A 25,910-nucleotide genomic window follows, 5' to 3' on the forward strand; every position below is an offset into this window, starting at 1 on the left:
GGCAGCAAGGGGACAGGAAGTTATTGTTTAATAGGTACAGGGTTTCCGTTTTGGGAGGTGAAAAAGTTCTGGAGATGAAAAAGTTCTGGAAATGAATTTCGGTTGCACAAAAGTATGAATGTACTTACTGCCACCGACCTATACACTTAAAAATGGTTAAGATAGTAAATTTTACATTATGTACATTTTGTCACAATAAAAAAAAAAAAAAGGAAACTAATGGCAATAAAGGGTTTCTAGTCCCCAAACTGTTTTCTAAATCATAACTGCCCAGGATGGTCCAAGGGAGGTTGGAAGGTGTGGGTGAGATGCCCCTGGAATTTGTGGGAAAACAAGTAGGTACTGGCAGGCCATCAGAGGAAGCTGACAAGTGACTGGTTGGTAATATGGGAAGGTGTGAAGACAAATTACACGTGTTTTAGAATTTGATTCAAGAAAATGATGATAGGTATCTGGGTGTAAAGGAAGCCGGAGAAAATATTCATTAAATAAAACATATATGCCTTCCAGGTATGAACAACACAGCGGACTACTGAAGATGATTTTGAAAACATTAGAAACTGTAGGTGTTTTACTGTAATATGTTATATATTCATCCTTCTGTATCTTCCGAAGATAATATTATGTACTGAAGAGGAAAGAATGAACCACATTCAAAACTTCCAACAGACAACCTTTTAAAAAGTATTTGTGGGCCATCTCATTCCATCATTTTGAGAAGCACATAGTGAAGACACCAATGTGACAAAAGATGCAATAACATCGGAGAAGAAGGAATGACTCAGGAGTGGAGAAAGGCTGCAAAAGGTTAAGCCATTTAAACAGAATCCTATAATGATAGAAAAATTTCTCCATCAATTTCACTTTCTCCAAGGACACACAAAAATGGGGAAGAAGAGATGAAAAAAATGTTATATAGGAAAAGGAGTTATTTCTTATGACTTTGGGGAACATAAAAACTGCAAATGAATTAAAGAAAAAAAGATTTACCCATTTCCAGAATATAATCAGATAGATTTGGACTTTGTTTCAGATAACCAAAATATAACTGTTATGTATTGGGAAGAGCTCATCCTCAGTTCCTTGTTTCATTTCCTTTTTTATCGGCTTTAAAATAAAAGAAACCTACTAGGTTCCCTCCCATCCCCCCGCCAGATAAACAAAGTAGGTTCACCATTTTGCTCAGAATTTGGCTAGTAACTACTTAACAATGACGATTTAAACTCTCAGACAACATAATAATCTCAAAAATCTTAGTCTATTTATTTAAAACTATCAGCACATCTATGCAAAGCGATATGGGGACTTCCTTAGAGATGGAGGAATTACCAGTATTGAAGGAGAAAAGTCTGCTCTCCAGGTGTTAAAACTTAATTGACTGCATTCGTTAGTGATGCATTTATTTAAATCTCATATTGCCAGGCAATATTCTAAGCACTGAGAAGACCAAGAAGAAGAAAACATCATCTCTGTCCTCAAGGAATTCACCCTTTAATAGGCGACGTCTCTGTCAGTCTATCTACCTACCCATCTACACACACACACACACACACATACACACACACCTTATATACAATTATTAATAAAAACAATATGATAAGTGCTTTAATGCACATCTGAAAACTTGCAATGGGAAAGGAACTGGAAATATCCACTCAGCCCAGGAAAGCTGGGTGGTGGAGCACGGAGTTGGTGAGGGAAAGAGAAGGCAGAGAACCCCAGCAAGGTGAAGACTTCATGGAAAAGATGATAAAGGAGCTGGTCCTGAGGGAAGAGAAGGAATGCAGAACAAATGGTCAGAGGAGGCTGAATAGATAGGTGCTGGCTCAGTTATGAAGAGCTTTGAATAAAGAGTAGAAACTTTATTTTGTAGAACACCTGAATTGACAACAGAGTTCTAGCTGAAGACGGGGCTGACAAAATTTTCTTAAAAGGCCAGACAGCAAATGATTTAGCCTTGCAGGCCATGTGGTCTTTGTTGTAACGACTCAGTTTGGCCATTGTAGCACAAAAGCAGCCGCAGACAACATGTAAATAAGTGGTTCTGGCTGAGTTCTAGTAAAATGTTCTTTACACAATCAGATGGCTGGTCTGCTGGTTGAGTTTGCTGACTGCTGCTGTGGTGATAGGTAAGATGTTGTCCAGGTGGGACATGATAAAGGCCCAACTGAGGCAGAGAAAGAAGGAACAAAGAAAGGAAATTTTTTCTTTGATGGTGAGAGATTTTTAGGAAGCGAAATCAACAGGATATCATAAACGATTCCCTCAGGGAGGGTAAGAAGAGACATATCAGAGACAATGTCAAGATCTCCAGACTGAGTAAGCCTAATGCTATTAATGGATGGAGGAGAACTACAGCTGGAGGCATGCATACTTCAATTCTGGGAAAACAAGTCATTTCAGAAAGGACGCCTTTGGTCTCTTAAAGCTGAGGGAGTGGCCACAATGCAGGGGTTCCTTGGAAGGGTCATGTGGTGAAAGACCAAGATCTGTAGTTCCCACCTCGATCCAGTGGAAGGGCTCTGGCTCTGTTAAAATGGAGGAAGCACATCCCGCCCTATCTTTCCCTCTGATTGCGATGAGAAATCCTAGACAGAACACATAAAGCAGCCACTGGCAACTCTGAAGGGTAAGGAAGAGTCGGAAAATCCCTACTGCAAGACTGACCATCTGTAGCCAGTCTCTGTTTGCATTGTTTTGGCCTCTTGGCTCTCCTGGCTTAGACTACCCTGTGTCCTGGAACTGCAAATGGGAATAGCAGGAAAAAACTCCCAGAAGAGCTCCTCTAGTCAGAGGATAGGGAAGAGGACCTTCTGTGGGATGGGGCATATTTGACTTTTCTGGCCTAGGAACTCTGATCCTAGGTGCAAAATTACAAACTGCAGTGGTGACTTGGGGGCAATCACAGTGGCAGCAGCGGCTTCCACAGCCTTTTTATTTTCACTGCATGTTCCCCAGGAGGGCCAGCTGTAAAGCGGTGCACTATAGTGTGGAGAGAATCAAGCCTCGGCTTTGAGTATTTGGGCTTTGATCAAGCCAGAGTACTAGAAAAAGAAGCCCGTGGGAGATCTGAAGAGTGAGCAGGATCACCGAGAGAAGGATGATGGAGACAGGGCTTTAAAAATCTGTGGATGATGCCCTGGGCTCACTCCCAACCTGCACATATGTTGAAGAGATCAGACTCAACAACAAAACGATTCTGAGAAATGAACGGTGATATAGATCCCTGTCTAGGCCCCAGACTCCCCCCGGGTGACACACATGCAGGAAAGACAGAAAAGTACCGTAAGATCTTTGAAATCCTTTGCAAACATTAGGATCACAACCTTCAGAAGGTGGTTCAGGGCTTGAGCTTTGAGACTAACTAGATTGACTGTCCACTAAAATAAACAACGTCAACATTCTCCACGGGATTTTAACAGAATCCAGAGACTCATAATATTCAACATGTCCAGGATACAATTCAAAAGTACTTGACATTCAAAGAAGCAGGAAGACTAAACAAGCCTCAAAGGGAAAGGCAATTAACAGATGCCCACCCCAAGATGATTCAGATGTTGGAATTACAGACAAGTTACCTCAAGCAGCTATTATAACCATGCGCCATGGAGTCAAAGTGAACACTTGAACAGAAAGACAGAAGTTCCTGCAAAAAAATTGAAGCTATTAAAAAAAATAAAATAGCCAAATGAAAATTTTAGAACTAAATAATAACAAAAATAAAAATTTCACTGAAAGGGCTCAACAGCTAAATGGCAAGGACAGAGGACAGTTAAAGGACTTGAAAGTGGATCAACAGAAATCATCTAATCTGAACAACAGAGAGAAGAAATAATGGGGGGAAAATGGACAGAGCCCCAGGAACTTATGGAACAATACTAAAAAGTCGAATAGTCATGTCATTGGAGTCCCAAAAGAGAGGAGAAAGATTGGTGCAGAAAACATATTTAAGGAAAAAATCCCTGAAAATTTCCCAAATTTGGTAAAGAAGTTTCTTGATTCAAGAAGCTCAGCCAACCCAAACAGGATAAACTTAAAGAAAACCATGTCCATAGATATTATAATCAAACTGCTGAAAAACAAAAATAACATCTTGAAAATACCAGAGAAAACCACATGTTACATACATGTGATCAATTTAAATGACCCAGATTACTCATTAAAAGGCCAGAAGACAGAACAACATTTTAAAAGTACAGAAACAAAAGAATTGTCCACATACAATTCTATATCCAGCAAACATATCCTTTAGGGATGAAAGCAAAATAAAGACAGTTTCAAATGAAAAAATAACAAACAAAAGATAATTCTTCACCACTAGGTCTGCTTTAAAAGAAATACTAAAACAAGTTCTTTAAGTTGAACGAAAATGATATCAGAGGGAAACTGGGAACTTCATGAATGAGGAAAAAGTATCAAAAGGGATAAATATCTGAGTAAATATAATAGACTATTTTTATTCTAAGTTCTTTCAAATAGGTGCGACTGTTGAAAGCCACAATTATGATATTATCTGATGGGGTTTTCAATGTATGTAGATGTAGTGCATATGACACAAAGTGGGGAGTATAAAGAGACCTCTACGATTGTCAAGTTCCCACATTTAACTTAAAGTAGTAAAATATTCACTTTAAGTAAAGTTAGGTATGTATTTTGTAACCCCAGAAAAGCCACCTCTAAAACACTACACACACAGATATAAATATATAAATAAATGAAATACATAGAAACATAAAGAAATTCAATTAAAAATAAATTTCTTCTTTTATCTGATATGAAGGTTGGGAAACAGAAAACAACAAAAAGACAGACCGATTACATAAAAACACATTTCACTTTTACTAGAAATGCCAGAGTGCTCGGCCCTAATTATAAAAAGGAGAGGACTTATCGCGTTTAAGAACCGGTGTCCAGCCCACTTCTGCCATCCTGCGCCAGAAGACAGAATTACCTGTGAAGTTCTGTGCTTTGAGATGCAGGTCATAGAGTTTGTGAATGTAGCGTATATACATCTCTTCCTTGTTCAATTCAGTCTTATAGAAGTTCTGTAAAAACAAGCAGAAGTGTGAGAGTTTCTCAACAGTCAGGGCTGCAGACATCCGCCATTTATTCTGCTGAAGTTTCACAACTTAAACCAAGAGAACTGATGCATTATTTCATGGAAACGTCTTTAAAAACATTCAGTAAGGAGGCTCAGTGACATGGTTTTAATTCAACACTATCTATGTTAAATATGACCTAGAAATGATTGGATATGCTAGAGACTTTTGTGGGGTATTATTACCACTGATTCACATTTCTTTTGTAACTGTCTATTATTTTTTGTTAGTTTAACTGCCAATGGGCAATCAGCCTACTCAACTAAAAAGCAGTAAAATATGTAACAGATTAACCCATTCATTAAATTTAATCAGCGATATTCAAAGGATAGTTTTATTTTTTAAAGTTAATTATTTTGAATTTTTTTTTTAAAGGATGGTTTCTTTAATTTCAACTTTCAAACACATTTTTGCTCTAGAAAAAAAAATCTCTAAGGTATACATGTAAGGATGAGTAAAAACAATGTAAAGGCATTTCTCCCCGTGAAGAATCATGTGAAAGAGGGTAAATGAAAAAGCTCTTTATTGTGAGGGTGTAATTTGGAGTTTGTTACTTGTGCTAGAATTGAAATGCTTCTAGTTTATCTCCAAAACATAAAGGGATTAATAAGAGATTTTGTTTCAAATTATTATAGAGGCATGCTTATTGAAAATATTTTATTTAGTTGCAAAAAAATATATCTTGACCTTACTAAACTTCACTAAAATATTTTAATATTAGTTATCAAAAACTTAACTGGAGTTACCAGAAAACATTATGTCATTATGTTGGCTTTGAAGGTATGTTAATATGGTATGTATATATACCATATATATATAATACATACCATATATATGTGTGCGTGTGTGTATGTATATATATATATATATATATATATCTCCTATACAAGGTCTGACAATTAAGTCTACGAACTCATCCTAGAAAAAGTGCTGCATACCTCATTGCTGAATATCACTATGGTCACTTTCGAAGTACTCCCCTTGGGAAGCTATGCACCAACCCCAGTGTCTACTCCACCCTGCAAAGCAATTTTGGAACTTTTTTTCTGGAACGGCCATCAGAGTTGTCATCGTATTACCCTTGATATCCTGGATGTCATCATAATGTCTTCCTTTCAATATATCCTTTATCTTCAGGTAAAGAAAGAAGTCACTGGGGGCCAGGTCAGGTGAGTAGGGAGGGTGTTCCAATACAGTTATTTGTTTACTGACTAAAAACTCCCTCACAGACAGTGTTGTGTGAGCTGGTGCATTGTCGTGATGCAAGAGCCAGGAATTGTTGGCGAAAACTTCAGGTCGTCTAACTTTTTCACGCGGCCTTTTCAGCACTTCCAAATAGTAAACTTGGTTAACTGTTTGCCTAGTTGGCACAAATTCATAATGAATAATCCCAATGATATAAAAAAAAGTTAGCAACATTGATGCAACAAGTTCGCGAATGTAATCATCAGACCTTGTATACACCACATATATATACCATAAGAATAACATCCCTTTAAATGCCACATCTACTTTGGTAACAGACTAACGTCACCAGTGTGGCTCTTTAAATTGTACTTGAGCTTGAAGCCTGAGGACCTTCTGTCAATGCACTTTCTGGATACTACCTGACAGGTGGCCATTCTTCAACATGAGGACTCTTCTCACCTTGAGATACTGACATTTAGTTGAGTATAAAAAATACATATTTTTTCAAATTTATACTGTGGTACTCCCGTCTTTCCTCTTGTGTCCTGTAGATCTCGGCATTCTTTAAAAAGTTAAGTAAATAATGCTATTCGCAGCTCTCATGATAACCCAAATCATTTTAATTAGCAAGAATTGTTGTACCATCAACACAAGTCTAACAATGCCACAGCAGGTTTTTACATTATTAAAGGATGATTTGCTCTAATAGCTTTCTGGTAAGAAGCAGCTTTCTTGGAGAACAAAATAAGCGTTCACTCTGCAAATGAATAGTTCTTTTAAAAAAAAAGAAAAAGAAAGAAAGAAAGAAAAGACCTCTCCTGTCATCAGATGAGAATATTTCACATATGTCTGGCAAAACTTATGACCCAAAGAACAAAACAATAATTACATTTCCTAGCATTAGTCATGTCGAAGATTATGCATCTTTACCAATTTTACACTACAGTTTAACTCTGATCCTGTAAAGAAAGCCAGAGCTCTCCTGAAGAGAATCCTGAATTTATCTTTCCAGCATTAAGAAAAATCTCTGAGAGGAAGTGAGTAGTTGAAGAGAACCATATTGCTGCTAGAAAGCATCCAGAACTTTCCATATGGAATAGAAGCAGGAAAGATTAGCTCCAATGTTATACATTTGGTCCTTTAATAATAAGTATTCTTGTGCTAGTTGATATTAGAACTTTCAAACGTAACATTTTTTGTAAGGACTATTGTCGGTCCATGCAAAGCTAGCAGGTAAGTTATTCGTTTCAGATGAATGCTAGGGGCCACTGGTTTATTCCCACTGGGAGACTAAACACACTTAGGACAGAGGAATAACTCCTTCATCGGAGAAAATGATCTCTTCTGGTTTCCCAATTGAGGAAGTGAACTTCGGGTCTCCATTTATTTGTTTACCTCAAATGGAAGGCACTGTGAAAGAGGACGGAGACAGTAGAACAAATATTCTTTTGGAAAAGCGTAAGGGCTTCCCTTTGAGGTGACTTATGAGATTTTTTGCCCAGAGCCAGGAAGAAGGAGAGAAACTGAGAAGATCTAAAGCTTACAGAGAACTTGGTTTTCCTCCCCCAAAATGGACGTACAAGCTTAGGCTAAGAATATTCACTGCGGTGAAAAGCTAGCCATAAAACTGGGGAAACACAGGAGATTTAAACGCAAGAATGCCTGTGTAGAAAGCTAGAAACGAGGGCTAAGAGGAAAGGTACAGAAGCTGATGCAGTGAGTTTGGCCCAAGGGATGGGCCTTACTGCCCACGGTAACTGATGACAAAACTTACAGAAGAAAGTGAGTCACCAGATGTGACAGAGGATGCTCAGGTCTGACTATTTTTAGTGAATTCTGTTAGAAGTGGAGATGTAACCATTAAATTCGAAATGAGGCAGAAGTGGTGGGTGTGGTATGTACTCAGAGACGAAGAGAAGTGGGGCAAGAAAATAAAGGAGGGACACGGGTAAAACGACAGTCATAAGAAAATAAAAGTCCTGACCCAGCGATCCCTCCCCTGAGTATCTACCCAAAAAATCTGAAAACATTTAGAGATAAAGACACGTGTGCTCCAATGTTCATTGCAGCTTTGTTTACAGTGGCCAAGACATGGAAACAACCAAAATGTCCTTCGATAGATGAATGGATAAAGAAGTTGTGGTATATATACACAATGGAATACTATTCGGCGGTAAGAAAAGATGAAATAGGAACATTTGTGAGAACATGGATAGATCCTGAGATTATAATGCTAAGCGAAATAAGTCAGACAGAAAAAGCAGAGAACCATATGATTTCACTGATATGTGGTATATAAACCAAAAACAACAAAAGAACAAGACAAACAAATGAGAAACAGAAACTCATAGACACAGACAATAGTTTAGTGGTTACCAGAGGGTAAGGGGGAGGGGGTGGTAGATGAGGGTAAGGGGGATCAAATATATGGTGATGGAAGGAGAACTGACTCTGGGTGGTGAACACACAAGGGATTTATAGATGATGTAATACAGAATTGTACACCTGAAATCTATGTAACTTTACTAACAATTGTCACCCCAATAAACTTAAAAAAAAAAAAAAAGAAAAGAAAGTGAAAGTCCTGAGCTTTGAGGAGGGGCTGGGAGGGGCATAAACAAAACAAAACAAGCCTGAAGCCAATGACCTAGGACAAGACGGAATCAGAACCCAATTGGAAGGGGCAGGCAGACACAGAACAATGAAGCCCGTGCGAAAGTCAAACCAGCAGGATATCTGTACAGGCACTAGAACGCACGGTGAGATTTCATCTATTCTGCACAATAAGACAAGGAAACCATGGTACTCACACATTTAGAAATGGAAACAGTCAGATATTCCCATACTCAAATCTGATTGGGGGAAATTATCAAAAGCATCAACTTACCCTGTATTAAAACCTGAAAAATGAATGTCTAAAATGTACAATCATTCTTTTGCCTTGTGGTGGGAATACCATTTAATGTCATAGTTAGTTATGAGACGTTTCAATACAGACGTAGTTTTCCCAGGACAGTTGTGGTTTAGCCTGTTATCCTTACATAATATGTAGTTTTACTCTCAAACATGTCCTCCTCGGGTGATAAATTATACGGCCATCCTACTTAGAATCCAAACTTTAACAATAGTGGTATTATTGATTTCATTTGCCAAGAAGGTAGAGAGTGAAAATTAGTGTGTTTAACAGAAAACTGTCATTGGCTTAACAAAGAAGAGACCACTAATATTTATGAAAATGTAGAATGAATATAAGAAGGACAGAAAGAAACTGTCTGCACAGAAGTAAGAGTTCCTCTATGGTGGACATTGTACTTTTTCCTAGGAGAGCAACAGAAGCCCCCAGGCTGATAAAGCAACAGGAAAATGAAGGGCACCACTGTGGGACCTCAGCAGTCGCCATCAGGGCTACTAGAATGCCATGGGTGGGTGGATCCTGCCTTGCTCTGCGTTGGTAATTTTCTGAGACTTAATTTAACCGAGAGCTCACTCTGCTTCTTTTAGAAACACTTCTAAACTCTTCTAAGAAACATCCAGATTAAAAACACATTGTGGATTAAAACCACACAAAACATTGTACTTCTGCAAAAAACAAACAAACAAAGGTTAGGATGGAAGGAGGAAAAGAGGAATCATTTACTAACCAGAAGGCTAACTGTGCAGCCAATCTTTTTGCCGTCTACTTCTCCCATTTTCATGCAGTCCCTAAAAACACAAAGCAATAGTCAGAACTCAGAACTTCCTTCCTAGGGGCAAACACAGCATGTTCTTGTAGGGGGGGGGGGGGGGAAGAAGTGCTGTCAGACCCCAGAGGCAAGCTGCTATTCTATGAAAGCTGGGGACTGGAGGCAGTGCCCGAGGCTCCACGGCCTCAGGGGAGCTGGGGGTGTCAGACTCCTGAGCCCCGTTCCTGCTGAGCTTTCCACATCTAGGTGGATGCTCTCCCTCTCAAAAAGCAGGGGGCGCAGGGAGAGGAGGAGGGAAGGTGTGCAATTATACACCTCCGGATGTGGGTGAGAAGGAACTGGGAAGCCTGGCCATCCACAATGAGAAGGAGGGTTTTGTGCTTAAAATGAAACAAAAACAGCATGCATTTAAGGGGGACAAACAGTTGTAACAGGTTAGATAATTTAAGGATGAAAAAATGATGTCTATGAATGCAGCATGGTCGTACAATTCTCCGTTACACTGTCTTCTCCCTAAAATTGATGGATCTACTTACTGGTTCTAATAGGTGAATCTAAACACCCCCCCTCAAAAAAAAATCCCTATAATAAGGGATCCAATCACTAAGATTTTGAAAGAACTGTGAAACAAAACAGGAAAGACAGGGGGAAAAACCCTAATAAACACTCTTGAACCAGCTAGTTAAGAGACCATTGTCTCACTGCATAAGGTTCCACAGTCAGATTATCAATTTTTTGAGTGATGAACTCAAGGGCAATGTCGATTGCACTCTAACTCTGAGTTTCTAACTGGAGCGCAGCATCTCTGGAAACGTGGGGCTCGGCTTACCTGTAATCTAACAACCTCTCCATTAGACGCGTTACAGTGGCGATTAATGAAACGCCACTTTCCCTCCATGTTTCCCGCTCAATTTTCTTTAGTAGACTGGAAAAGAAAGAACCCAGGGCATTTTCAACATTTATTTTTATCAGTCACCATGACAACCATTTTACTTTCATCAGTACCTTAAATGCCTTAGCAACCACTGCAACATCTTACAAGTAGCACAATTTGCAAACAATGTCTTACCTAGGATAGGGACCAAATAGTGGAATTCTAATCCCGGAAGCATTGACAAAGCAAATTGATTTTCAGATTATCCAAGTTATAAAATAAGAACACATGCATATAATCATATTTTCAAAATAGACAAGCACCTCACAGCTCACAGACATTTTTTTCCTAGCTTCTCTCTTGCACTAACAGGCTCGCGCCTTGCCACATCAAATATCACTGCGGACAGTGAAAACAGAGTCCCCTGTAAGTTTACTTTTAAGTCAGACCTTGCGTTATTCGCACAAAAATCTTTTCCTACCTCTCAGTGGAATGCATCTTCATCCAAGCAATTTTGCTGCAATGCAACTGCTACAGGAAAATCCTTGTACAGACGGGATGACGCTTGCGTTTTTTCCTTTCACTTAACATTTGCCCACTCAATACATATTGTACTATCCATGCACTCACTCAACAGTTTCATTCATTTTGTTATTAATCACAGTGGGTTTTCTATGTGGTGGTTACAGAGGATTGATGACAAGCACCGAACCGCATCTTGCCTCCTACATTCCCCCCTGATCTTAAGCACCTTGGAGCAGAGGCACTATGTAAACAGAAAATAATAACACGCGGAACAATTAGGCTCCGTCTTATTTTCATGCCCGCTGCTTGGCAAATTAACCACACACTTGGCAAAGCAAAGCCTCTATGGCTGAACTTTCCCCAGATGATAAAAGTTAGAACATAAGCAGGACAATAGGAGGGAGCCTCCCTACCCCTCTGAATGTAATGATCGTCATTTCTGTCTAAAACCATCTTTGTCTTTCATCTTGGTATCGGAAATAACATACAAACCATTTCTTACGAGGACAATCTAATCCTATCGTGTCTCGTGCTTTAGTGGAAGAAGAAACATTAAAACCAAAAACTGTTTTGTCAAAGCTGTTCTGGGGTCCACGGCTGTGTCCTCTCCCCATTTTCTTCCCCTCTCCCCACTTCTTGCTGCTGGCATTCCAGGGCCCAGACTTCTGTCTTTCCTCCTCACCTGCTGCCCATGCATCATCCCCAATCATTGTTCTTCTGGTTTATTCTGAACTAATTCCTAGAGTAAGAGGGGTGGTGGGAACTGTGTAGCATATAAAAGGACGTAGCTTGCCCTAACCAAAGGTCCTCTACCCTGTTTCCCCAAAAATAAGACCTAGTTGGACCATCAGCTCTATTGCGTCTTTTGGAGCAAAAATTAATATAAGACTGGGTATTATATTATATTATATTATATTATATTATATTATATTATATTATATATTATATTAAATTAGACCCGGTCTTATTTTACTATAATTTTTGCTCTAAAAGATGATTAGAGCTGATTGTCTCGCTAGGTCTTATTTTCGGGGAAACACGGTAGTTTGTCTAAAAGGTGTTTACCAAAAATCAAAAACCTCTCAACAGCACCTGTTTCAAGCTTAAACGCCAAACTGGTATTGAACCAAGTGCTCAAATGAAAACCTGCCTGCCAAAGCAAGGCAGGATGATGTAGACACCTCCCCAACTGACAGCCCACACCTATTTCAGAGGCTGAAAAACACGGAACTGAAGTGAAGTGATCATTATAAAAACAAACTTTAACAATAGTGGTATTATTGATTTCATTTGCCAAGAAGGTAGAGAGTGAAAATCTCTACCTTCTTGGTAGAGGTGATGGAAAACGGCGTTCCATCACCGTGTGCGCACAGCCTGCTGGTGCGGGAGGAAATCGGGGCTCCATAACCGTCCAGGAAGAAGAGGCAAAGAGGCAGAGCCTGCATCCCTGACGAGCTCAACAGCCCCATGTGGGGACCAACCCTAGAAGCCAGTTTCGTATCTGCGTTCACTGCCAGGCTTGTTCTCCAGGTTGGGAAGCTTGCCTGCCCAGTTTACCTGATACAAATGCAGAAGGGGAGACTGTCCTCATGAGGAGAAGAATCTTCCTAGATAACTTGGGTGAGACGGGGTATTTTCACTTGGTCTTATTATCACGCCATGTGCTCGTGTTGAGTACACAGGAGACTCATCTGATAACAGTGCAAGGTGATTGCTTATCACTAATACACAGGTCCTGACATCGGGCAGCGGGATAAACCCTGGTCCTGAAGGCTCCGACTCCATGAAAGGATTTTGATGGGGTAGGACTTGACCCATCATATACCCCTCTCTGTATCATAACAGGCCTGTGTGGAGGCCGTCACTCTTACATAAATAACAACTGTGTCTGTGCCCTGTCCTCTTCATCCAAAGAAAAGTGTTCGATACCTAACGTATATGTTACAGAGCTAGCCCTCTGTCTCCAAAATAACATGTGTCGTTGCCAAAGGAAGGTCTGCAAACTGACACGGAGTCTTGATGAATTACTCAGAGCGGCACATGACAACCCAGAGCCAAGGACCAGGGAAAAGTTGAGATGGATGTTTCTTCTTCCGGAAAGCCCCTTTAGAAGCTCCAAGGTGGGCGGTGCCCCTGCTGTGCCCTCCAAGGGCACAGTCCCTGCTGCCTCCCCCGCCCTAGGAGGGTGCCTGGCACAAGGAGGGACTCATATATAAAGCCAAAGGAACACACGAGTGGAGCAGGGAAGCAGAATTTAGTTCTGGAACTCTATTCCGATATATCGTGTGGGATCTATGAGCCACAATTGCAGCATTATCAAAATAATACTAAATCCAGACCCCTACTTATTTAAAAAAGACATAGTGTGGGGAAAATAAAGACAATGTCGGGATCAGAGGAAGATGAGTTGAGTTCTTAGGAAGGAAGTTACCACACAAATGGAAAGTCTCATTCTAAGGCCATTTGGGCAAGTCTTACATTTTCAGGAAGCCCTGCGCTGCTTCCAGCCTTTGAACAAATGTTAAGAAGTTTTAGACACGAATTACAGAGAACAAATGAGAATCTGTACCATAACAACACGTGTTCCTAATTCATAAGGTGTGCAGTGACTCACTGCGACTATACACATTCATTGTGATTTCTATGGTCAAAAAGCACGTGATTGTTTCCTGTAACGTAGTGATAGATTTTCATTTTCTCCTCTGAGCCCAGGTCGTAATGGTATATAATTATTGCTTTAGATTTCATTTATTCCTAATATGTTGATCATAAAAGCATGAAAGAAAAATATTTATAGTCACATTTCTAGTAATATGCTAAATATCAACAAAGGAATAAAAATCTCCACTGAATGAATCAGGCACCTTAAAATAGTTCTAATTACAGATGCTTAATATTTTAATTGTTGGTTTGATTTTAATGCCAAGGTACATGTGCTATTTCAAAGGCCTATTTATACACAAGCAATCCAAATTGCATGCTATTGGCCTCCATTAAAGTAGATAAGAGATACTATGGAGCTATGTATTTATTAATCTTGGGAATTTATTATAAAAATTAACCACACATCTCAAGAGACTCATTTCACTGAGTGCTTTCTCATCTGAGTTCTTTGTTCAAACCAAGGACTAGTAACTGAAGTGAGAGCAGTTTTCAAAAGCAATTTATTGTATCGGATGAGGTTTTAATCAGAATTCTTGCTAAACTCCAGCTGTCTTGAAAGACAGATGCTTTGTACACGGGAACGAATGAGGGCTTGGTGAATAATGATTTCAAGTTCCAGTTTAATTACAGTATCAGAAGAAATGGTGCCATTGTTCAGGATTCATACAAAGAGTAGAAGTTATCACCCACGGCCACCATGGCCACCGCCCCCACCAGAAATCTATATACCCTTTTTTGGCTTGTCCTTTCAGTACGATTTTCTTAAAAGCTTCAAGAATGATTTTGAATAAGGCAAGTTGAAATCTATCAGTCACTAATAATACTTTTCAAACCTACACATATTCATAGACCCACTGCTCTAAATTTATGATCATAAAATGAATTATAGAAGTTTGCATTTGGCTGTCAGCCCTAAGGCATTAATATTTAGTTCTATTTAGTTTTAGGGGATACCTGGGCATAAATACAAGTAAAAGTATATTCTGTTATAGAAAAATGTGTTGCTGAATTGTTTTTGCACTTCTGAAAGCACTGCAAACGTTTTCCAAGTGCAACAAGAAACACTTTCAGAAAGAAACACTTTACAAGTATCGTAGGTTTGAAAGCGACTAAGATGCACAGAAAGCTGTAGAGAAAACAAGTGCTAGAATGAAAATCTGAAAGCACTAAATCATGCCTGGGTATTCTCTCTGGCGAGCTCGCGCAGTGGGTGAATACCCTAGTACAAGCAATTCATCCTGGGACTCCGTAGGACCACATCCTATTGACAAGAACAATCTCAAAGTCCCCTTACAACACTCCATTCCTTCTCTATCCTCCAGCCAAATCCCAATCACAGCTTCGACTCAGGATGATTTGCTTCGGTTATATTCTAATAAACATTTAGGAAGCAATTAATAATGCCGAGTGCAATCAGTATTGTAGAATTAAATCAAGTGTTGAAGAGCAGATGCAAACGAGGTTAATTTTCCCAACAGCAAATCAGCCAAGGATATCTTGCTTCGGAAAGCTCTGCATAACAACACAGCAATGATAACATCCCTTCTCCACACCCCCTCCCCCCACCTTTACCCTATTTAAAATCATTATCTTGCAGCCTGGTTTTAAAGTTATTAGGCATGAAAACGGTGAGATTTGTTACGGAACATCTGACCTGTCCTAATCAGAGATTAAAATAAGAAAACATGTCTAATATCAATAGAAGATCCATTCGCCAGAGTTAGGCAATTATCCTTTATTTCACACTCCACAAAGACAAAGCCCTCCGGTGAGACCTAAGCTGGATTGCAGCTCTCAGCTGCTTACTAGCACTGACACCAAAACCCCTGGAGAGAATCAACCTGAGATAAACATATTACTCACATACTGTTGAAGAGCTCACGGTAGGTTTCATCACCTTTACCTTCTGACATCAGGCTGTCCAATTTGTCAATCAGCTTGGCTTCCACCTGAAACACACCCAAACATTACTCTCTCTTCCCTCCCCTTCCTCGCAAGTAGCATTTCTAGGCAAACTGAAACATATTTACATCTGCAAGAGAAAAAGCCACAGTCAAGTGTGTGAAAGTGACATTATCAGCTGTGGTTAGTAGTAGACACCCCCTTGGAATTCTAGGGGGCTAATTCAGGCGGGGCATCCTGACTTCAAACTCCCAGCAGGATAGCACAGGCTGCTGCCAGAGACATCTATTTGTTGATTCAAACACAAACGCTTGCAGCCCAGCTTAAACGTTTGAATTCTTTTTTTAGGAGCTGTAAAAACTGGCAAGTCCAATTTCTTTTTTTTATAAAAATCATTATATAGAGATATATAGGACTATCAGCAAACTAACATAGCCACACACACTCATTTCAATCTTTGGTGTGTTTTATATCTATTTTCTTTCTCAAAGCAGTTTGAGGTTGCACTAAATCTTTGTGAAGTTGAGAACTGGCCCTATGCATGTACAGATGGTAGATCCATAGAAATACTCTAAGTAAGCAATAAGCAGCAAGAGAGAGAAAAGACGTATTTCCTGAGAACTGTAGTCAAAACATTTATATTTTCCAGCATCCTTTAGGACTTGAGTACCAGGAAGGCAGAAATACTTGTATCGGGTAATCACAGTTGGGGCAGTGGAAGAGACAGAAAATGAAAAGCCTCAGCATGGCCAGAAGGAGCTCAGTAACCAGGGGTTCAGGGTGATATTGGACTCTGTCAAAGGAGTCCCCATTATTCCCATTATTCCATTAGTCCCATTATTCCTTTGAATCAAATCTCAGAAAGGGGATAAAGGCAAAAGAGAAGGAAATTCCCTCCCCCACCCAACAATTTTTAAATAGCCTTTCATTCAGCTATTAGCTTTCTTGAAAATAAAGGTAGATATTGATACAGGTGAAATGCCATGCTTTTGGCAACAAGAGTGTTCTACGCGTGCACGCAGCTTGCTCGTAGAGTTGGTGGTCATTGCTAAGATTTGAGAAAGCCTTCATGTGGAGGAGCACAAAGGAAGGCCAAGTCCTTCACACAGGTGAGTGCCGTGACTGTGGGAACAGAAAGCGGGCCTAGTGTCTGCAACTTGCGTGATGTGGCATGGCGAAACTGGCTGATTTCTTAGGAGATCTGGTTTTGTAATAAGAACAGCTGTCCTTCCATAACTGGAGCAGAGCCATTAAGAACCTATGTCAACGAGAAATGATAGGTTCATCTCCTCGGAATTTCCTTTGCAAGAATTTCCACTGCTTTCCCCTTGAAATTAATTCTCAATGCTTCAAGCAAAGAGCAATAAAAACACACTGTGCATCTAATGCTCAAAGCTAAGCCATTCACCAAATACAGTCTGCAGACCACGGAGAGCTCAATGATTTTCAGAATCATTAACCTTCTGATTCCCCTGTGTTGTGTCCAACTGGGAACAAATGGAGCCTCTGCCAGTTCTTAAACACAGACCCGGGAAGTCACAGAAGGTTTGAGCTGAAAGGGAATGAAATGGTTTTTCAAGGTTTCCCAGAGACTCGGAGGAACATAGGACTAGAGAGGCGTGCAAGGCCACAGGGCTGGGAGTGGGCCAGCCAGGCTGGAATCTGGGTCCCTTGACAGTTCGTTCGGTATTCATTTCCCATCTCAGAGTCAAATCTGGTAGCTCAGAGATGCGTGAAGAGAACTGAAACTCTTTCAGCTGCTCTGCGGAGCACCCCGCCTACCTGTTTAAAATTGCCACTCCGCCTCTGCTCCCAATCCATCATGTCATGAAAAATAGGAATCATGACGTTGCGGAGATCTGGCTGAGGTATCAAAGTCACTTCTAGAAAGGGGCCAATCAGGGCAGGGATGAAATGAAGTTTGTGCTCTCCTAAAGTGAATAGAATAGTTGCATGTCAGGATATTTAGTCTTAATAAGATTTCAGAAGATATTACAAAATGTCGTTTCAGCGATTGCTATATATTCAATTATAGTTGTCGCCCCAAGCAAGAAAAGAATTTCCCTAAGCAGATATGTAAACAGTAAATTTCAGTGTGTTGATTCATATTTCTCCATCATTTTTTATTAAAAAGCTAGGCACTTATTTTTTTCACATGAAGAAAGCCATAAGATACAATTAAATATTATGTAACTCATCAGGAATTGGTTATGCATACTATTATATATTCACACATTAAAAGTTTTATGCAGTCATTAAAAATGAGGCTGAAGAAGGTGAACTTCTCCAATATAATTAAGTGAAAAATAAGGTACAAAACTGTACGTACATTTTTCATCTAAAAAAATGTAGGACAGTCTAGAAGACAGCCCCCTACTCTTATCTCTAGGTGGTGAGACTACAGGTGATTTTTTTATATATAAAAAAGGGGGTTCCTGTGTGTATTGTATAATTGTTCTTGTGTTTTATTTTACACAATAAACATACAACCAAAACCAAAATCTAAATGGTAGTGCAAAAAAAATAAAAGAATATAACAATTTTCTGAAAAAACTACGATGTAACAATAGTGAACTCAAAATGGTATATTAGCAAGTGCTCAAAGGTATGGTGTTAATAACTCACAGGAAAGGAAGGTGGAGGGTCGGGGGGAACATAGGTGATCTCATCTAGCAGATGAGTGTTGAGCTCAGTCCATTGCCCTGATTACCTGTTACATCTCTGAGAGTTTCTACTTTTATAACAAGGAAACTGTGTGCTATGGAATGTGCACGATTTCTCAAGAGCTCGCCATCAGCATCATGGCGGAAAGCGCGTCATACTGAAACATCCGTCTAAGACCCGGGGAACAAGTTGGGGAGCTGAGCAGAAGGGAACACGCTTCATGAAAGAGGATAATTTCCCCTTATTTTTCTTTTCTACCTTTGATCTTTTGTCATAAGTGTCGAATACACATAAAATTATATTGTTCAGAGTTACTTGCTAATTTTGGATTTCCCTACCTTCCCATTAATTTGTTTTATTTTGGTTTCTGTACCAGAAGCCATTACAGTGGCCACAGGTTTGGACATATATAATAAATCCAGGGTGCAAACATAGAGTTTAAATTTATATTGACTTTAGAGGGGTTTTTAGAAGAAAGAGAATATGAAAGAAACAATTTGGAAAGGGAAAAAATGATGGATGAGCTCAGAGATGGGCAAGTCCCAGTGGGTGTTTGGGAAGTTACCAGTTTTTGTGACTGGAAGTGCCTTGGGCGATTTCCACCATCATTGGAATGTGGCCCCCACCCCTTTTTCTCAACTCTATGGAGGCATTAGCAGGGCTCTGCCTATCTCAAAGTCCTTTTACTTTACATCACTGAGGTCACACAATCCTTTCCCCTCTCTCTGAGGTTTCATCAAAATTAACTGTTTCTCCCGTGTCTAAATTACTTACTTATCCATGCCCATCACATGTGAGGAAGAAACTGGCTTGTAATTCCTTTGGCTTCCTACCTTTATTTTTCACCCAGGTAATATTTTACCTTTCCCAAGGGACTGCTCAGTTTTCCTCATCACAAGAACACCTCCTTCTTATTCATCAAAAGAAACGTCCTTATTAATACAACTTTTTTTTTATTTTTTCCTCCAAAAGAATGAATACTTTCAAGAGCAACAAACTCACTGTGGCAGACTATACAGAAACATCAATTCACAGTTCTTCTCCCTGTATTTCCCCCATCTTCCCAACATACAGATTTTAAGCAGGTAACATTTGCAATTCCTTTCCTCAGTTATTTTTGTCAGAGCAGAAAGTAGAAGCAACCTGAACTCAATCACTCTTACTGTCATCTGTAAAAGCCAAATCCCACTCAATGCTTTTTCCAGCTGTCCTGAAAAGTGAGGGGAAGAAAGAGAAGGAGAGGGAAAGAGATTCCAACAGAGACAAAGGCTGGCAAGTCCTGACACCTCCTCCATGACCCTGCCCCAGGAGATGGCTGCAGGGGTTCGAAGTTTAATCACAGATGCTGTGCTACCCCGAGCCACGGACTGCAGGAACCATGTATGGAGGACAAAGGCCGTCTTGGCATATGACTGAAAACTGGGAGGGCCTCTTGCGGTCTTGACACTATATAAGACACCAAACCTTTGCACAGCTTTTGGGTGTGTGTGTAGGGGGGAGGGGAGATGGGAGAGGCAGGAAAGACAAAACAAAATGGAATCTCCTGCCAGCCCCGAGGGTTCTCCTATGCCTATGGTGGTGGAATGAAATGCAGAGTCCTTACATGATGACCTCCATTTTGAATCTTCCCTGAGCCTGGCACCCTTTGGCCTCTCCAATGAACACCGTCAGCATGTGCTGATTTTATTTACAACCCTTTGCTTGAGTATTTTTGAGTCTCTTTGTCAAAAATAGCTTCTGTGAATAGACATTTTACAACCTGATCTGCCACGTTGTAGAATGTTTTTACTATGAAAAACCTCAAATGTACACAAAATAACAAAGAATAGTAAACCAAATCCCCACACACCCATCCTCTAGCTTCAATAAATATCAACATTTGCTGCCAATCCTGTTTCACCGATTACCCCAAGTATTTTTCCCCCGAGGATATTTTAAGCCAAGTCTGAGACATCGTGTCCTTCTACGTGTACATACATCGGTAAGCATCTTTCACAGGCAGGACATTTTTATCAATTCAGAATCGCAATGCCTTTACCACACTTAACAAAGGCAGACGACAATTCCTTAAATTAATCCGAAACCCAGCTTATATGAAAACTTCCCACCATCTTAAAACATGCCATTTATAGTTGGTTTCCTTCCATCACCATCCGAAGTCCCTACGCTATCTTTTGGAGCCTTTTTTCTACTGACAGTGGAGAAGCCACACCTACACTTAACCCCTGGTGCACGAGTGCATGAGTGTAGCCTTCTTTGCTGAAAGCACACCTTGGGAACACAGACTCTGCAAACCTGTACAAGCTCTCCTCCACAGAAAATGTCATTCCTACCCCACCAGCAAAGCACAATCTTGAGCAAACCATGTACGGCCACAGCAAAATAAACTTCACTGAAATGATTTCTCCTTCAGTTGCAGATTTAGTCTATTCCCTCCATCTCAAATTGCCAGCCACATGGTTGTGTTTTGAAGTATTTAGGGCACCTGCTACTTGGGCTGTTGGGGTTTTATATTTATGCACACAGAGAAGCCTGTTAGGAAAGTATTGATTTTTCTACAGCAGTTACAAGATGCTGTGTTTGCAAATGTAGAAGAAAGAGCCCATTTTATATTTAGCAAGAGTGTCAGTTCCACTAAAAATAGAAAGAAAACCGTAACCTTGCAGAACGATGAAAGCCAAACGTGGGCCATGGCAGTGAGGACAAGCTCTTTTCTTTGCAGATGATTCTCACAAGTACAGGTACAAACGTATAAACATTTTTTGGGGGAAATTCATGCCTGATTCCCTCTCTTGACAGAACATTTTCAGTCCTTCAACTTAGAAAATGAAAATACTGAGGAGTAACATTTAAGAAAAGGTGTTCATGTGTCACTAGTTGGTCTTTACTCTTCAAAAATGAATTATTTTATAAAAACCACCAGGAGATACCACCTCACACCCATGCAAGTGACCACTATGCACAAACAAACCAAAAAACCACACACAGAAAACAGCAAGTGTTGGCGAGGATGTGGAGAGTGGAAAACTGTGCACTGTTCGTGGGAATGGGAGATGGTACAGTGTCTGTGGAAAACAGTGTGACGCTGTCTCAAAACTTATAAATAAAATTACCATCTGATCCATTGCTCACAGGTAAATCTGGGAGATATAATAATCAGATGTGAAAATCCTACAGTTGTATGTTTAAAAGGAGACCAATCACTAAATTACAGGTGCCCTTTTCTCCTAGTCCCCAGCAGAATGCAAAAATCTACTTATTTCTAGCATATGGAAGAATTCCCACACTTCTGAAGTAAATACCAGTGACCAAAATCTGACTTAAAAATGTTGTCCAGTAAAATGTGTGTTTCCAAATAGACCAACTGGAGAGTTGCAAATGGCAAAAAGTGTATTTAGTGACTTTGGGCATTTCCTCTCCTCAACTTGTTTTCTAAAACTTAGTGTATTTTGTTTCTACGAAAAACTATTGAGGACCTTGATTTATGAAATCATAAAGTTTACTTGCTTTGCTAAAACATGGTGGATTTGTCTGTATCAAGTTTCTTCCTGTTCCACATTATTGGAGGAAAAGTTTAAAATACAAAATTTAATTACTAAGCTCTTAACAGGTATGGGCCATTTCTTCTTGTATCGCCCAAAATAACTTGCACATACCCAGTGCTTCGTGAATTATCTTAAACTGAATTTGTTAGGCTGTTCCATTAAAAAATGAAAATGTATAATGATCTGAAAAAGGTCTCCTTTTGTATTGAAAAAACTCGATAAATTTATAGGTAAACCACATTACAACTAATATATTTTTACATTCCCAAGTAACAAGCTCACTTAAGGTCTAGAATGGGGAGTGGGGGGATTCAATTAGTACCCTGAATGCTTAATTTTTCTTATCACTTTATAAAAATATATTTTGGAAAAGAGCCTTGAACATTTCCAAACACTTTCCAATTCTAGTTGTTGTGCAATAACAATGACCTTTAAAATTCACCTGATGTTTTGGAAGTCTCAGAAAAGCCAGGACACGACACCGAGGAAATCATGCAGTAAACCAAGGAATGGCATGGAAAGTGACACTCACCCTATCCCTGAACTACGTCATGTGGGGAATCTGTAGTTCAGCCACTATGAGGAGCCTTTTCTAAGAGTGCTAGAACTGGGCTAGGGCTAGCCTTTCGGGCGGGGAAAACAAAAAAAGGGGACAGCGTCCTCTGGAGCAGTGCTTGTCAACCTGTAGCCAAGGCTTACGAATCACCAGGAGACCCAGTGGAAAGTCAGGAGGTTGAATCCCACTCTAAGAGATTCTCAGAGATTGTTTCCGTGGGTGTGGGGCAGAACCAGAGAATCTGTGTTCTTTACAAGCTTCTGGGTGATGCCTGCTGCTGGTCTACAGACTCCCGTGGGGCTGGAACTTAGGAATAATGCACTATGGGAATCAGCATGCTCCTCAGCCTTTTCACGTTCTCTAGGCTTCTGAGGAAAACAAAGTGCTTTAATGTAAAACCCAGAGCCTTAGAAATAGTTTGTTTTGAAGCCAAAACAGAGGAGAAAAAGTTATGACGTATGCAGGGACATCTTTAGGGAGACTCAAGGTGCCAGCCAAGGGTCACGAGCCTAAATGCACAGCTACCCTGCACTGGACAAAGGTTCACGTGGAAACAACCAGACGTGGCAATGTGAAGATTTATCCAAAAGAGGAGACTGCCCTGTTTCCAATACTCTGGTAACCCTAACGACTGTGCCTAGTCTTCTCATGAGCTCGGACAAGAGCCGAAATGACCACGACAGCTTTTCAAGGCCTCATTCCTGGGAAAACAGCTTGCGAAATTAATGCCCAATACAATATGGACACTCCAAAGGCCTTGGTCTACTTTTGAAAAACAAGGACAAAAAATGCATGAAAACTTGAACAGGGAGAGGAGTGCTCTTCAAAAAGACAAACGGATGCTATTTTGGAGCTCGATCTAAAGACACATCATCTTAGACAGCTGGAAGTTGCACTCAAGATGCTAACTCCCATTTTAATTCTTTTCTGAAATTCTCAGCAAGTATCCAACATTGAGCTCAATTATGTGTTACAGGGCTTCCTTTGAGAATTATACTTTCCCAGGTCAAAGATCACTCTGTAACATGAATGTGAGTAAAGTGATAATGGTTCTATTTTCACTTACAAAAAGAATACCCTGCCATCTCCAAGTTGTGCTTGGATGAGCCCAAGAGAAAAGATGCTTTCAGGTCATTACATATTCAATTCAAATAGGTCCATCACTTTCCTAAATCACCAGGAGGAATTACAGTGCAGTGGTAGTCAATGAACACTACAAACTTGCAAAGTTAACATACCAAATTAAATAAGTAAATAGAAACTCTACGCCAATGAGATTTTAGAGCAGTTTATTTTCTAAATATTATTCTTTTCTATGTCACCATATCTGGGTCATCAGTTTGCTGGAGGAATGTGTTCTATCTTCTGTGGCTGACTACAAAAATGAGTCTAATTGTTTCTTAGCAACTGCGGACGCTTTTAACTCCTTTGGCTATACTTCTTATGACAGGTCAATGGTTTCAAGGTTTTTACAAGTAGTGATGCTCAGATCAGTGTTTCATGAAGTTTCATCTAAATCTGTTAGGATTCATAGCCTCAATTCAGAGTTCTAGAAACCTTGAGCTGTTACAGTCCCAACTTCTGAAAGGTTAGCTCATTGCTAAAATGGTGTGTATTACTGGAGCAATACTAGATTATAAAATCTGTCACTCGATAATAATGAAACACACAAAGAGAAGGTGATTTTTCAGACAGACACTAATTTAAAGAATTAGTTGTCACCCTATGTAACGCTAAAGTGTCAGATACTTCCCACAGCTATTATTGATTTAGACATTTGGTTTCAAATGCTGTCATAGGTAAACTGTCCTTCTTCATTTGTACACGTAAAAGTATAGTGACGAGCTGTAAAATGGAGGTGGCTTCTCTGTCCATCACTTACCTAGGTTTTGCCACATGCTGAAAATTTCACAGCCCATTGTCACACGCATGTCACCATACCTGAAACAGAACAGAAACCAAACCTGATCCAAAGGCTCCAGAGCAAAGAACTGTTTGTGTCTAGGAAACAATCTATCATTCTGAGTTAAAAGGCAATATGCTTTTAATTAAAGGTATTTAATGTACATGTCAGGATGCCTCTAATTCAAATTGTCATATAAATCTTTCAGTAAAACAGATTCATTTCATAATTATCGCTTCTGTAGTAATTTTGAATTCTGAAAGACCGAGGACAAAAAAACAAAAAAAAAGAAAGGTTAAATAAATTCTAAATATTGAAATTTCCAGAAAAGATTGCTTCTCGTCCTCTTGGTCATTACCTTTCCGTACAATTTCCGGTTATGGACATCTGGTTTATGAACCCCTGTAACTAAACACCCTTTAAAAGGGACCACGTTTCACAGGCCTCATGTCCCCACTTGATCATACACTGGTACTTACTTTTCTAACACCTTTTTCTTTTTGGAAGGTGTAAACATCTCCAACTGCAGACACAACTGGTTTATAAAAATGACTGCTAGGTAAAAATAGGAATCCCAGATCTAAAACGAGAACAAAATATTTAAATACTATGGTGTTACAGAAATATTTAGGCAAAGTGACATGATATCTTGGATTCAGCTCAAAGGTTACCGGTAAGTGGATGGGGGTAGAGTTGACGTAAGATTGGCCCTGAAATGGTAATACGGGCAGCTGGATATGGGTGACTGGGGATTCCTTATATTAGTCTCTCTCCACGTTTATATATGCTTTAAATTTTCTACAATAAAGAAGTAAACTCACCAAATAAACACTATCTTTTACTATATTGCTTCAACGCTGTATCCCAGGCCGCATGTATATGCTAAATGGTACATGTTTTGTTTCTCTTGTAACCTGTTGGTGTGTCTCCAAGGAGACAGCGGTATAAGATGGATTACTTTATCCCTGTATGAATTCATTTTTAGAACTCCTTTTTATGTAGAACTCAAAAATGCATACACTTCTTTGGATATGCTAATTGCTTTAAATTCAGACAGTATATATAAAAATTCCCTGCCTAGACAAATGTTTTGAGTCAAAGTTTTCTTATCCCCAAAATAGTATCAGAAAGAGATCAGAATAAAATTCCTGGCAATAAACTTAACCAAAAACATATCGGACATAATAAAAGGAACCTATTTCTCTGTAAAATTAAAAATAAATAAGAGAAATATTATAAAGGATTAATACTTTTCATGCATAAAGAGCTCTTACAAATAAAAGTAAACATAAAACCCCAGCAAAATA

At 39.6% G+C, this 25,910-nt stretch overlaps 1 protein-coding gene across 2 annotated transcripts in view; it reads right to left on the reverse strand.

Moving 5' to 3' along the window:
- DOCK4 (dedicator of cytokinesis 4) overlaps positions 1-25,910 on the reverse strand; it is a 364,976-nt gene that overhangs the window by 36,527 nt on the left and 302,539 nt on the right. The window contains exons 29-36 of one of the 2 annotated variants that reach the window (XM_074341022.1): positions 25,083-25,183; positions 24,583-24,641; positions 17,718-17,866; positions 15,897-15,982; positions 11,040-11,066; positions 10,800-10,895; positions 9,929-9,989; positions 4,952-5,045 (exon numbers count right to left, since the gene is read on the reverse strand). In XM_074341022.1, coding sequence (XP_074197123.1) covers positions 4,952-5,045; positions 9,929-9,989; positions 10,800-10,895; positions 11,040-11,066; positions 15,897-15,982; positions 17,718-17,866; positions 24,583-24,641; positions 25,083-25,183 — 673 coding nt within the window. The remainder of the gene's footprint in view (positions 1-4,951; positions 5,046-9,928; positions 9,990-10,799; positions 10,896-11,039; positions 11,067-15,896; positions 15,983-17,717; positions 17,867-24,582; positions 24,642-25,082; positions 25,184-25,910) is intronic. The other variant, XM_074341023.1, reaches the window with a different exon arrangement.

The sequence above is a fragment of the Rhinolophus sinicus genome, linkage group LG09, assembly GCF_036562045.2.
Source record: "Rhinolophus sinicus isolate RSC01 linkage group LG09, ASM3656204v1, whole genome shotgun sequence".
NCBI lineage: Eukaryota > Metazoa > Chordata > Mammalia > Chiroptera > Rhinolophidae > Rhinolophus > Rhinolophus sinicus.